The sequence below is a fragment of the Staurois parvus genome, unplaced genomic scaffold (assembly GCF_062004578.1).
Source record: "Staurois parvus isolate SC_StPar_1 unplaced genomic scaffold, SC_StPar_1.0 ptg001741l, whole genome shotgun sequence".
Classification (NCBI taxonomy): domain Eukaryota; kingdom Metazoa; phylum Chordata; class Amphibia; order Anura; family Ranidae; genus Staurois; species Staurois parvus.
In genome coordinates, this window is record NW_028319537.1 from 133,843 (window position 1) to 148,293 (window position 14,451).

Sequence of the window (14,451 nt, forward strand, 5' to 3'; positions counted from 1 at the left end):
TGGTCGGCTGAGTGGCACTATATAAAGAGTAGTGAAGGGCGGGCACGACCAGTGTGCTGGTGAAGAGTCGAGATGAGGTCTGTGTTGGCTGTTGGTCTGCTGGCTGCGATCATCGGGGCGGTCCTGGGGGACTCTGGGGCCCCCAACAATGTCAGTAAGTGCCCAGTGTTGTGTGTCAGTGCTGTGTGTGCTGAGGAAATCAGGGGGGCCCCGACACATCCTCCAAGTACAGGGACTGTGGGGGGGCCATAGAGATACAGAGATGGAGAAGGACTTCTGCCTGTGTTCTCTGAAGTCTGCGAGGCTTTACACACGTTATACAATGTAACCTCCTCCAGTATGGTGTGTGGGGGAACCTGGGGGGTGTCTGATGAAGGATATATACTCCTAGATTGTAAGCTCCCAGGATCAGGGCCCTCCTATCCCTCTTGTATTGAACTGTATTGTTGCTGTATGGTCTCCCGTTATATTGTAAAGTGCTGAGCAAACTGTTGGCGCCATAAATCCTGTATAATAATAATAATAATATATAAATCCTGTATAATAATAATATAAATCCTGTATAATAATAATATAATATGTGTCAGAATATGTATTCCTCTAATCCTTCCCTTATCTCTATGTACCCCCCCTCTCTTCTCCCCCCCTCTTCTCTCTTCTCCCTCTCTCCAATCTCTCTCCTCTCTTCCCCCCCTCTCCTCTCTTCCCCCCCTCTCCTCTCTTCCCCCCCACTCCTCTCTTCCCCCCCACTCCTCTCTTCCCCCCCACTCCTCTCTTCCCCCCCTCTCCTCCCCCCCTCTTCTTTCTCTCTCTCTCTTTCGTCTCCCCCCTCTTCTTTCTCTCTCTCTCTTTCGTCTCCCCCCTCTTCTTTCTCTCTCTCTCTTTCGTCTCCCCCCTCTTCTTTCTCTCTCTCTCTTTCGTCTCCCCCCTCTTCTTTCTCTCTCCTCTTTCGTCTCCCCCCTCTTCTTTCTCTCTCCTCTTTCGTCTCCCCCCTCTTCTCTCTCCTCTTTCGTCTCCCCCCTCTTCTCTCTCTCTCTTTCGTCTCCCCCCTCTTCTCTCTCTCTCTTTCGTCTCCCCCCTCTTCTCTCTCTCTCTTTCGTCTCCCCCCTCTTCTCTCTCTCTCTTTCGTCTCCCCCCTCTTCTCTCTCTCTTTCGTCTCCCCCCTCTTCTTTCTCTCTCTCTCTTTCGTCTCCCCCCTCTTCTTTCTCTCTCTCTCTTTCGTCTCCCCCCTCTTCTTTCTCTCTCTCTCTTTCGTCTCCCCCCTCTTCTTTCTCTCTCTCTCTTTCGTCTCCCCCCTCTTCTTTCTCTCTCTCTCTTTCGTCTCCCCCCTCTTCTTTCTCTCTCTCTCTTTCGTCTCCCCCCTCTTCTTTCTCTCTCTCTCTTTCGTCTCCCCCCTCTTCTTTCTCTCTCTCTCTTTCGTCTCCCCCCTCTTCTTTCTCTCTCTCTCTTTCGTCTCCCCCCTCTTCTTTCTCTCTCTCTCTTTCGTCTCCCCCCTCTTCTTTCTCTCTCTCTCTTTCGTCTCCCCCCTCTTCTTTCTCTCTCTCTCTTTCGTCTCCCCCCTCTTCTTTCTCTCTCTTTCGTCTCCCCCCTCTTCTCTCTCTCTCTTTCGTCTCCCCCCTCTTCTCTCTCTCTCTTTCGTCTCCCCCCTCTTCTCTCTCCTCTTTCGTCTCCCCCCTCTTCTCTCTCCTCTTTCGTCTCCCCCCTCTTCTCTCTCCTCTTTCGTCTCCCCCCCCTTCTCTCTCCTCTTTCCTCTCCGCCCCCTTCTCTCTCCTCTTTCCTCTCCGCCCCCTTCTCTCTCCTCTTTCCTCTCCGCCCCCTTCTCTCTCCTCTTTCCTCTCCGCCCCCTTCTCTCTCCTCTTTCCTCTCCGCCCCCTTCTCTCTCCTCTTTCCTCTCCGCCCCCTTCTCTCTCCTCTTTCCTCTCCGCCCCCTTCTCTCTCCTCTTTCCTCTCCCCCCTCTCCTTTTCTGCCTTTTTCTCATCTTCCTTCTAACTTCAGTTTGTATAATTAACATTTGGCAATAAAACCTGGAAGCTGATTGGTTTCTGTGTAGAAATGAGCCGGATTTTGCACTCTCCATGTTTAGTAAATAACCCCCTTTGTCTCTCGCTGTCTTTTTCTAACTCTCTCTTTGCCTACGTCTCACTAACGCTCTTTTTCTGTCTTTCTCTGAATCTTTGTTGCTCTCTTCTCTTTCTCCAACACATGCAGTGTATACAGCCCCTATACACCTATACAGCCCCCTATACACCTATACAGCCCCCTATACACCTATACAGCCCCCTATACACCTATACAGCCCCCTATACACCTATACAGCCCCCTATACACCTATACAGCCCCCTATACACCTATACAGTCCCTATACAGCCCCTGTACACACATACAGCCCCTGTACACACATACAGCCCCTGTACACACATACAGCCCCTGTACACACATACAGCCCCTGTACACACATACAGCCCCTGTACACACATACAGCCCCTGTACACACATATACAGCCCCTGTACACACATATACAGCCCCTATACAGTCCCTATACACATATACAGCCCCTATACAGTCCCTATACACATATACAGCCCCCATACAGTCCCTATACACATATACAGCCCCCTGTACACATATACAGCCCCCTGTACACATATACAGCCCCCTGTACACATATACAGCCCCCTGTACACATATACAGCCCCCTGTACACATATACAGCCCCCTGTACACATATACAGCCCCCTGTACACATATACAGCCCCCTGTACACATATACAGCCCCCTGTACACATATACAGCCCCCTGTACACATATACAGCCCCCTGTACACATATACAGCCCCCTGTACACATATACAGCCCCCTGTACACATATACAGCCCCCTGTACACATATACAGCCCCCTGTACACATATACAGCCCCCTGTACACATATACAGCCCCCTGTACACATATACAGCCCCCTGTACACATATACAGCCCCCTGTACACATATACAGCCCCCTGTACACATATACAGCCCCCTGTACACATATACAGCCCCCTGTACACATATACAGCCCCCTGTACACATATACAGCCCCCTGTACACATATACAGCCCCCTGTACACATATACAGCCCCCTGTACACATATACAGCCCCCTGTACACATATACAGCCCCCTGTACACATATACAGCCCCCTGTACACATATACAGCCCCCTGTACACATATACAGCCCCCTGTACACATATACAGCCCCCTGTACACATATACAGCCCCCTGTACACATATACAGCCCCCTGTACACATATACAGCCCCCTGTACACATATACAGCCCCCTGTACACATATACAGCCCCCTGTACACATATACAGCCCCCTGTACACATATACAGCCCCCTGTACACATATACAGCCCCCTGTACACATATACAGCCCCCTGTACACATATACAGCCCCCTGTACACATATACAGCCCCCTGTACACATATACAGCCCCCTGTACACATATACAGCCCCCTGTACACATATACAGCCCCCTGTACACATATACAGCCCCCTGTACACATATACAGCCCCCTATACACATATACAGCCCCCTATACACATATACAGCCCCCTATACACATATACAGCCCCTATATACATATACAGCCCCTATATACATATACAGCCCCTGTACACACATACAGGCCCCTGTACACACATACAGGCCCCTGTACACACATACAGGCCCCTGTACACACATACAGTCCCCTGTACACACATACAGGCCCCTGTACACACATACAGGCCCCTGTACACACATACAGGCCCCTGTACACACATACAGGCCCCTGTACACACATACAGGCCCCTGTACACACATACAGCCCCTGTACACACATACAGCCCCCTGTACACACATACAGCCCCCTGTACACACATACAGCCCCCTGTACACACATACAGCCCCCTGTACACACATACAGCCCCCTATACACACTTACAGCCCCCTATATACATATACAGTCCCTATACACATATGCAGCCCCCTGGTAGCAGTCTCTGGGTGTGTCTGTAGACTGTCGAAGGACATTATTCCCCATATGTTGTGTTGGTGGAATGGCTGCGGATCCTACTTTCACTTTCCATTTCCCAGAAATCCCCCCTCCCCCCCCCCCCCCCCCTTCCCCGAGCCGCGATCAGTCCTGCACACTACAGTCTCATTGTATTCCTGGCCGTATTATTTCAGATGTCCCTTTATCATTAGTCCAGGACTGTCCAGTACAGAGACTTCATGTACGGCGACCTCTGATACATGCCGGGATCTCATGGTCCAGTGATTGTAGCCATATCAGTAAACCTGCGCCGACAGATTGTGTGCGGTCCGACATACTCCATGTATTTGTGCCGAGCCCCCCATTCTCATCACGTTGTGTGTCGTATTTGTTTCATCAGGCTGCTCTGCACTCAACACATGTGGCAAAGGAAGTGTCTTTGATCTTTGTCATTTTATAGCATTGTAGTTGCTGCGTGTTTTTAGACTGCGCTTGATTTTGGTGCCGCTAACCTGTATTAGGACCAGCTTTCTTCCAAGGTCATAGCAGTCCTGGGCTGCGTTACAGTCCTGGAATTTCACACCCAAAAAACTGCTCCTCAGCCACCCGCTATGCTGGTCTGCCATTCCCTGACCTTGTTACAGCCTATGAGGCCATATATTGTGCCGGCTGTCTGTTCATATACGCCGTATTGTGGAGACATGAATAGGAAGAAAAGTAACTAAAGAAGAAGTGCTAACAATTGTCAGGTAAATGAACTTTTCACGAGACGACTTTTCACGAGACGACTTTTCAGGAGACGTACTTCTATCCCGCATGGCCGCCTTCAGCGACGGCATATGCTTTTAGTTGAATGTATTTTACCTCCTGAAGGTTTAAAATCTTAGAATGAGCCTAATTTAACAAGAAAAAAAAATCCACCCAAAAGAAGGAAAAAGTCCAGCTAAAAAAAAAGAGAGGAAAAAGTCCAGCTAAAAAAAAAGAGAGGAAAAAGTCCAGCTAAAAAAAAAAGAGAGGAAAAAGTCCAGCTAAAAAATAAAAGAGAAGGGGGAAAAAGTCCACCTAAAAAAAAAGAGGGAAAAGTCCACCTAAAAAAAGAGAGGGAAAAGTCCACCTAAAAAAAGAGAGGAAAAAGTCCACCTAAAAAAAGAGAGGAAAAAGTCCACCTAAAAAAAGAGAGGAAAAAGTCCACCTAAAAAAAGAGAGGAAAAAGTCCACCTAAAAAAAGAGAGGAAAAGTCCACCTAAAAAAAGAGAGAAAAAGTCCACCTAAAAAAAGAGAGGAAAAAGTCCACCTAAAAAATAAAAAGAGAAGGGGGAAAAGTCCAGCTAAAAAGAGAGGAAAAAGTCCACCTAAAAAAGGGGAAAAAGTCCACCTAAAAAATAAAAGAGAAGGGGGAAAAGTCCAGCTAAAAAGAGAGGAAAAAGTCCACCTAAAAAAGAGGAAAAAGTCCACCTAAAAAAGAGGAAAAAGTCCACCTAAAAAAGAGGAAAAAGTCCACCTAAAAAAAAAGAGGAAAAGTCCACCTAAAAAAAAAGAGGAAAAAGTCCACCTAAAAAAAAAGAGGAAAAAGTCCACCTAAAAAAAAAAAAAAGAGGAAAAAGTCCACCTAAAAAAAAAAAAGAGGAAAAAGTCCACCTAAAAAAAAAAAAAGAGGAAAAAGTCCACCTAAAAAAAAAAAAGAGGAAAAAGTCCACCTAAAAAAAAAAAAGAGGAAAAAGTCCACCTAAAAAAAAAAAAAGAGGAAAAAGTCCACCTAAAAAAAAAAAAAGAGGAAAAGTCCACCTAAAAAAAAAAAAGAGGAAAAAGTCCACCTAAAAAAAAAAAAAGAGGAAAAAAGTCCACCTAAAAAAAAAAAAAGAGGAAAAGTCCACCTAAAAAAAAAAAGAGGAAAAAGTCCACCTAAAAAAAAAAAAAGAGGAAAAAGTCCACCTAAAAAAATAAAAGAGAGGAAAAAGTACACCTAAAAATTAACGAAAAAGAGGGGAAAAGTATACCTACAAAAAAAAAAGTCCGTCATGGACCTGCAGAAGCCCCCCGCCCCCTCGGCCACATGCAGAGAAGTTTGTACAGTAAGCATGTATTCTGCCTCTTGGTTTCCTTATGACTTCTTCCGCCATTTTACATCGAACATTTCCTGCCAGACATCTGAGCTCACTGAGCCGAACACTTCTGTTAAATGATAACCAAATACTGTTTTTGTTTTTTTTTTACCATTTGCATACAAATTCCGGCATGCTGATCGTATCACAGAACCCAACACTGCAGGTTTGTGTCCAGCATTTCTTCTCACTGTTAACCCTCACAGTACCCGGTTATATCTAATGGCTGTAAAATCTGATCATTCGCCATTACGAAAAAACCGAATCGCATTCCTCATTCCATTGGCTGAATCTACAAGGGCGATTTTTAGCTCTTTAGCAGGAGCAGAAATTCCCTGGCAGGAATTAGGGATTTCCACAACTGGCAGAGTAAGAAGTAAGTGTAGCGTGTAAGAGTTCGCTGAGCGCAATCGCAGTATCCATTCCCAGCACACAGTTGTGCAATTATTATTTTTTTAATACACCTTTTAGGACTGAAGATTACAAAGTGGTTCAAAGGGCAAGCTTTTTTTTTTCTTTTTTTTTTACTTATCTTAAAGTGGTCCTAAACCTCAGACATCAACATATGAACAAAGCACATCCCTCTATAGTGTGTACTTGTCTTAGGTAAGAGCACTGAGTGTCATTTCTGTCTGCTGCCTCCTTTCTCTGCCATCAGCAGGAGTCACTTCTGCAGGGTCATCTTAATGCGTGGGCACCCCTGGCAATGCCCACACACCCCAGGTGCATGGGGACCCCATGATAATCTTACATTACAGCACGCTTGCCAACTGTCCCGGTTTTGCTGGAATAGTCATGCTTTTTACCAAGCTGTCCTGATGGTTGGTGCCGAGCAGAGTGCCAGATTATGGGCTATGGGGACAGAAGTAGCAGTCTAGATCTACAATTGGAATTACATCTCCCTGCTGTGCTGTGCCCGCCTGCCCCCCCCCGTGATGTGCCCGCCTGCCCCCCCATGATGTGCCCGCCTGCCCCTCCCCCTCTGCTGTGCCCTCCTGTCCCCCCTGCTGTGCTGTGCCCTCCTGTCCCCCCTGCTGTGCTGTGCCCTCCTGTCCCCCCCGGTGTGCTGTGCCCTCCTGTCCCCCCGGTGTGCTGTGCCCTCCTGTCCCCCCGCTGTGCTGTTCCCTCCTGTCCCCCCCCCCCCCCCCCGCTGTGCCCCCCTGCCCCCTCTATGCTGTGCACTTTGTGTTGATTAGTCATTGATTTACAGCATGTTTTTCTAATGGTTTGAAATCAATTTAATTGAAAGCACTAATATATGTTTTAATTGTAACTATTCAGGGGTGTGGATATTTTTGAAAAAACTACGTGTCCAGGGACTAAATCAGTGTCCCCATCTACTTGTCCAGGGACTAAATCAGTGTCCCCATCTACTTGTCCAGGGACTAAATCAGTGTCCCCATCTACTTGTCCAGGGACTAAATCGGTGTCCCCATCTACGTGTCCAGGGACTAAATCGGTGTCCCCATCTACGTGTCCAGGGACTAAATCAGTGTCCCCATCTACTTGTCCAGGGACTAAATCAGTGTCCCCATCTACTTGTCCAGGGACTAAATCAGTGTCCCCATCTACTTGTCCAGGGACTAAATCAGTGTCCCCATCTACTTGTCCAGGGACTAAATCAGTGTCCCCATCTACTTGTCCAGGGACTAAATCAGTGTCCCCATCTACTTGTCCAGGGACTAAATCAGTGTCCCACCAATTCCATATTGAAATCTGGGGTGATTTTAGTTCTGTGTTAAATACAGAAGGGGCTTTATGGCGACTTTAACATGGAATAATTTTACCATTGCGCTGTTTATCTCCACCCCTCCCCCCTGCCTGTGTCTCCAGCCCCGCCCCCGGGGACTAACAGGAAATAAGACTTTGCAGTGTAATGAGCACCGATTGGCTGCTCCTCAGGAAAGGGGAGTGTCTAGGTTATCCCTTTCGCTGCCAGAGCCATTTTTGCGTTTTTTGCACAAGATTAAAAAAAATCATTTCAGGCCTGAAGATGACACAAAACCCCCAAATATGAGATTTTCTGAAAGCAGAGACCCCAGAGAATACAATAGTGGTAGTTCCAATTTTTTTTATGTCGCAAAATTTCAGTAAAAATTACAAGTAAGTTAATTTTAGGGCACAAAAAAAACCAATGACCCTATTTTTTTGTAAAATATAAAATACGAGGTTGCAGCGAGTAAATGGATATCCAACATGTCAAACCTTAAATTTGTGCGCTCGTGAAATGGCGATGAACTTTAGTCCCCTATATTTTCTCTAGGTGACGTTTTTAAAGCCCCTTCTAGGTCATCAGTATAGCGTACGGGGGAGGTCTGGTGCTGGAATTATCGCTCTCATCCTGGCGTGCGCGGCGATATGTGACTTGTGTATCGCAGTTGACATTTTCATGTGTAGGCGCCCCAGCGTGTGCTCTAGGAGCGCTAGAGTTTTATGAGCGTTTTTACAGAACATGTAGAGGGGGGAAAAAATGGTATGTTTGTCATGTCATAGTTCACATCAGTGCTTGCAGTTCCAGTGCGTTCCGGTTGCAGAAAAAAAGTAGAACAGGAGGCATTTTTTTCTCCGCAGAACTGTACTGGAAAGCAGTAAAACGCACTGGAATGCACATGTCCCTATTTAAATAACATCCTCAGTGATGTCACCGCTCTCTAGTGAATGGATAGGCTGCATTCTCGGTGATGTCACCGCTCTCTAGTGAATGGATAGGCTGCGATCTCGTTGAGGTCACCGCTCTCTAGTGAATGGATAGGCTGCGTTCTCGGTGAGGTCACCGCTTTCTAGTGAATGGATAGGCTGCGTTCTCGGTGAGGTCACCGCTCTCTAGTGAATGGATAGGCTGCGTTCTCGGTGATGTCATCGCTCTCCAGTGAATGGATAGGCTGCGTTCTCTGTGATGTCATCGCTCTCTAGTGAATGGATAGGCTGCGTTCTCTGTGATGTCATCGCTCTCTAGTGAATGGATAGGCTGCGTTCTCTGTGATGTCATCGCTCTCCAGTGAATAAATGGTATTAGTAGTCTTGACCATGATGTATAATGAGAATACTCACTCCTGTATCCATCTTCTCTCCCCCAGAGCCCCCACAAGTCTATGTGTACACCCGCAATCCAGTGGAAATTGGGAAGAAGAACCAGCTGCTGTGTCACTGCACTAACTTCCATCCTCCCCGCATTGAGCTCCAGCTGAAGGCAGCCAATAGGGAACTCCCGGACTGCCATCAGTCTGACATGACCTTCAAGGAGGATTGGGCCTATTTCCTCACCAAGTCTGTTGATTTCACACCAGAAGAGGGGGTGGAGTACAGCTGTGATGTCAGACACAACGATGGAACCCTGAAGACCTACCGCCTCGGTATGTCACATCCCGGGGTGGGGGGGGGGGGGGACAACGTCAGTGGGGAACTGTGTCATTAATGGTCAAATCCAGCCAATCGTATGAAAACGGCATTTAATGTATTTACACAATCATTCAACTTAAAATTGTCCTTTTTCTGATTTGCTACACACCAGTTGTAAGGCAAAATCAGGCTTGAGGTGGGCGTGGCTAGCAGGTAGGAGGAAAGGCACTTAAAGGGTGAGTTCTTTTTTTCATGAAAGTTGAAATGTTGAACTAACTCCAAATATCCTGGCTACTCATCTGGACCCCGCTGCACAAAGAGGTCGTGATGCCCCGTGCTACTCCATACACCACAATATGCAGCCCCGGAGGGCATATCCATTATAATGTTCACAATGGCAAGTGCTTGGTCTGTGAAGGACCGTACTGACCAATGAGAAGTACATCTTAGACTTCTTCTTGCTGAAAGGTCTCCTAGAAGAAAAAAGCACCTCTCATTCATGGGTCATAGTGGCCAATGAGAGAAGTACATCTTAGACTTCTTCTTCCGGAAAGGTCTCCTAGAAGAAAGAAGCACCTCTCATTCATGGGTCATAGTGGCCAATGAGAGGTACATCTTAGACTTCTTCTTCCGGAAAGGTCTCCTAGAAGAAAGAAGCACCTCTCATTCATGGGTCATAGTGGCCAATGAGAAGTACTTCTTAGACTTCTTCCGGAAAGGTCTCCTAGAAGAAAGAAGCACCTCTCATTCATGGGTCATAGTGGCCAATGAGAAGTACATCTTAGACTTCTTCCGGAAAGGTCTCCTAGAAGAAAGCACCTCTCATTCATGGGTCATAGTGGCCAATGAGAAGTACTTCTTAGAATTCTTCCGGAAAGGTCTCCTAGAAGAAAGAAGCACCTCTCATTCATGGGTCATAGTGGCCAATGAGAGGTACATCTTAGACTTCTTCTTCCGGAAAGGTCTCCTAGAAGAAAGAAGCACCTCTCATTCATGGGTCATAGTGGCCAATGAGAAGTACATCTTAGACTTCTTCCGGAAAGGTCTCCTAGAAGAAAGCACCTCTCATTCATGGGTCATAGTGGCCAATGAGAAGTACTTCTTAGACTTCTTCCGGAAAGGTCTCCTAGAAGAAAGAAGCACCTCTCATTCATGGGTCATAGTGGCCAATGAGAGGTACATCTTAGACTTCTTCTTCCGGAAAGGTCTCCTAGAAGAAAGCACCTCTCATTCATGGGTCATAGTGGCCAATGAGAAGTACTTCTTAGACTTCTTCCGGAAGGGTCTCCTAGAAGAAAGAAGCACCTCTCATTCATGGGTCATAGTGGCCAATGAGAAGTACATCTTAGACTTCTTCTTCCGGAAAGGTCTCCTAGAAGAAAGAAGCACCTCTCATTCATGGGTCATAGTGGCCAATGAGAGCTTGCCATTGTGAGCGTTATGAAGGATACTCACTTCGGGGCTGTGTAATGTGGTTTGTGAACTGGCAGCACATGGCGCATCACAACCGCTGTCTACAGTGGGGTCTGGAGGCGTGGCCAGGATATTGGCGCTAGTTTGCCGTATTGTATCCTGAAAAAGGTGAACTTACCCTTTAAGTAGACATACAGGTGGCAGCCCATATGGTGATACTGCCCAATAATATGAAGAGCAGGGGGTTGAGCAGGGGCACCACCGGGGGCTAGGGTCCACAAGAGTATCTGCTTAACTGTGCCTATTGGACCTTTAATGGTGACCTTCCTGACCAGTAGGGAAGCCCAGCTGGTGAGAGGGGATGGGGGTCGAGCTGGTCTTTAATAGACTATGCTGAGATTGGCACGTAACTTTAGCTGCCACATCTTTTCACTGTATCTCTTGATCGGATCTTTTTTTTCATGGCTCCCTTTGAATCACCCAGATTTGTGCTTTGCTTTCAGTTCTGAGGGCACTGGCAGCTGCTGGTTCTTGAAGACACCAGTGGTGAAATTTCAGCACCGCAGCCCCTGAATTTGACCCTGGTCACCATGAATTCTCACCGCTCCAGCTGCATTTTGGATAAAGTTAACAAAGAGAGCCCAAAAAAATGGTCATGTCAGGTGGGCGGAGCTGGGATTTCAGGAGTATACACCCTGCTAATAACAATGTATGGCTGGAGACATAACCACACACAATGACCTAACTAGACTGCTTGTATAGACAAGATTGTATAGGCGGGGTGGATGACGTGTACTTACGTTCTCTCTCTGTCCTCTTTCCAGATCCTTTGATGTAATGTTGGAAAAGGTACGTATAGCTTCTGGTCTGGCCAGTGGCGTATTTAGGTTTTGTGCTGCCCTAGGCAACACTAAACACTATCCTTTTTCTCATCTTTCCTTGTTCCAATAGGAACTATGATGGTGGTCAGGGACGTGTCCACCGCGTCTTTAACAACCAGCAACTGTCATGGTGGTTAAGGAGCGAGCGGCCGCTGCGTCCCTAGCAACCAGCAACTGTCACGGTTAAGGAGCAAGCGGCTGCCGTGTTCTTAACAACCAGTAACTGTCATGTTGGTTATGGAGCGAGCGGCCGCTGCGTCCCTAGCAACCAGTAACTGTCACAGTTAAGGAGCAAGCGGCTGCCGTGTTCTTAACAACCAGTAACTGTCATGTTGGTTAAGGAGCGAGCGGCCGCCGCGTCCCTAGCAACCAAATAACTCACGGTTAAGGAGCAAGTGGCTGCCGCATCCTTAACAACCAGCAACTATCATGGTGGTTAGGGACGCGGCTGCCACTCACTCCATAACTACCATGACAGTTACTGGTTGTTAAGGAGCGAGCAGGCACCACATCCTTAACAACTGTTGAGTTATGAGCTGTCAGTGGTGGACAGTTCTGCCCATCTGGAAGCTAAATCCTTTTTCTGATCTTTCCTTGTCCCAATAGGCAATTTTGTAAATCCAGATATTCCCGTGTTACCCTTTAGTAACAAGTAACCATTTGTTTAAAATGTTCTTTTGCTCATTTTATTTCATTAAAATGACCAAAGTTGTCTATTTTTCGATCCCACAGCCAATGGCACAGAACAAAGCATTCCATCAGATTGTTGGCCAGCGTTGCCACCTGCTGGCGAGAACTGGACTTGCTCCACCAGAGGATCACGTTATCAACCAGTTGATTTATTCTTAGCACTTCACTGATTTGACTTTGCTCCGCCTCTTTTAAACCTTACCTATTGGTTGGAATTATCTTGTGTGAAAATTTAATTATTTGTAAGTAATTTATAGCATCGCCAGTCACATGACCTGCTTCCCGGGTGGGGCTGTGGCCAGATTTTTGACTGATTCTCCCTCGGAATCAAGGTCCGTGTTTGGCTTCGATAACAGGGATTTAAAGCCAACATTTTTAAATGGTCATAAATGAATGTGCCAAAAACCCAAATGCTAGTTATATAGAGAAACGTGACTCTCAGCATTCACAGATATGACGGCCTTTGGTCAGGGGTACCTGGCCGGGTAACCTCTAAAGAGGGTTTTCCACCTTTGGCTTTACAGCCAATAGTAGTTTCCCCTGAGAGGGGCTTCCAGGACAGGAAGTGAGGGAAAATCCACTCCTGGGGACACACACTGCAAGTTCTAATCCTATGAAGGGTCTATAGAAAGTGACTTGTTTGCTGCTGGTTGCCCTACGAGTGGATAGACCACAGACCTCTGGGGGGGGGATCCCTTCGAGGGGATAGACCACAGACCTCTGGGGGGGAAACCTTTTGAGGGGATAGACCACAGACTTCTGGGGGGGAAACCTTTTTGAGGGGATAGACCTCTGGGGGGGAAACCCTTCGAGGGGATAGACCACAGACCTCAGGGGGAAACCCTTTAAGGGGATAGACCACAAACCTCTGGGGGAGGGAAACCCTTCGAGGGGATCATATCTGTGAATGCTAATTTTTTCATAATGGCAAATTAAAGATGAAATGACAGAAGATTGGAAGTGATTTGTGTTTAGTACATCCTGCGGAACCTGAAAGTCTCATCACCAATCATTAAAAATGTTGTACAGTTTGGATTAAAAAAAAAAATATATATATTGTAAAGTAGCACTTCACTGAGGACAATGATGGCATCCCCGTGCCTCTAACTGCCGCAGTCGTGCGCAGCCATTTGGATTTTTCCGCTTCTCCACCTCGTAGGTTGGTGGGTCAGACAGAACACACAACCTAGCTGTGAAACAGATCAACCTAAGACTACTCCAACACTGTACATTTTATATCTACAAGGGGCACCGATTAGTAATTCTACAGCAGCGATTAGAACAACTCCAGGCTAATGTTCTTTTTTTATTTTTATATATATATGAAAAGGTTCCTAAAATGAAAAACAAAAATGAGGGCTATTGCTGAGGCACATCATCCTCTACAGCCCTGCAGTTCTTCCTTTCTGCCACAAGATGCCCTCAGTCTTCCAGGTCGAATGGCCAGTCCAACCTAAGGATGGGGGTCCTCGGGGGCGGGGCTTGGAGTTAGACTTTAGTTGCTGAGAATGGAGTTGTAACAAGCGATTCCCTATGGTGTAGACTGCACTAGTAATATGGAACGGAGTGTAGCCATTCACACGTTAGCGTTTTGCACAGTGACGAGATGCTGCGAATCAGCGATTGCGGGTTAGCGTGATTAAAGCTCCCGCGGCTGGCCCTGGCAGTTGTAGGCACGGGAATACAATGGATTCATTTTTTCCTGATACGATATCAGGTTTTGTCATGTACCCAAAGTAATTAGTGTGGCCCTTCTGTAAATGCCGTATACACCGTATCACACAGTCATTATATATTTGATTCTTTTTGGCTCTCTGCTTTTTTTCTGCTAGCACTGGATCAAGGGGCTTAGCGAAAGGGGGGGGGAGGGGGACCTTTCAATGTATTTTTCTTGTGTTAACTTTGGGGGGAGGGAGGGACGGGGACAAATTTGTAATGTTTCCTTATACACAGATACTAATTGTACTCTTAGGGGAGACCGTTTCCAATAAATATTTTAATAAGGAA

General features: G+C 46.8%; 1 protein-coding gene across 1 annotated transcript; it reads left to right on the forward strand.

The window, feature by feature from the left end:
• Positions 1 to 7: 7 nt before the first annotated feature.
• Positions 8 to 14,451, forward strand: LOC149434545 (beta-2-microglobulin-like). Its single transcript, XM_089663662.1, has 4 exons — positions 8 to 154; positions 9,199 to 9,474; positions 11,698 to 11,722; positions 12,487 to 14,451. Exons 1-3 carry the CDS (start codon positions 73 to 75, stop codon positions 11,709 to 11,711), a joined length of 372 nt encoding a protein of 123 aa, XP_089519788.1. The 5' UTR covers positions 8 to 72; the 3' UTR covers positions 11,712 to 11,722; positions 12,487 to 14,451.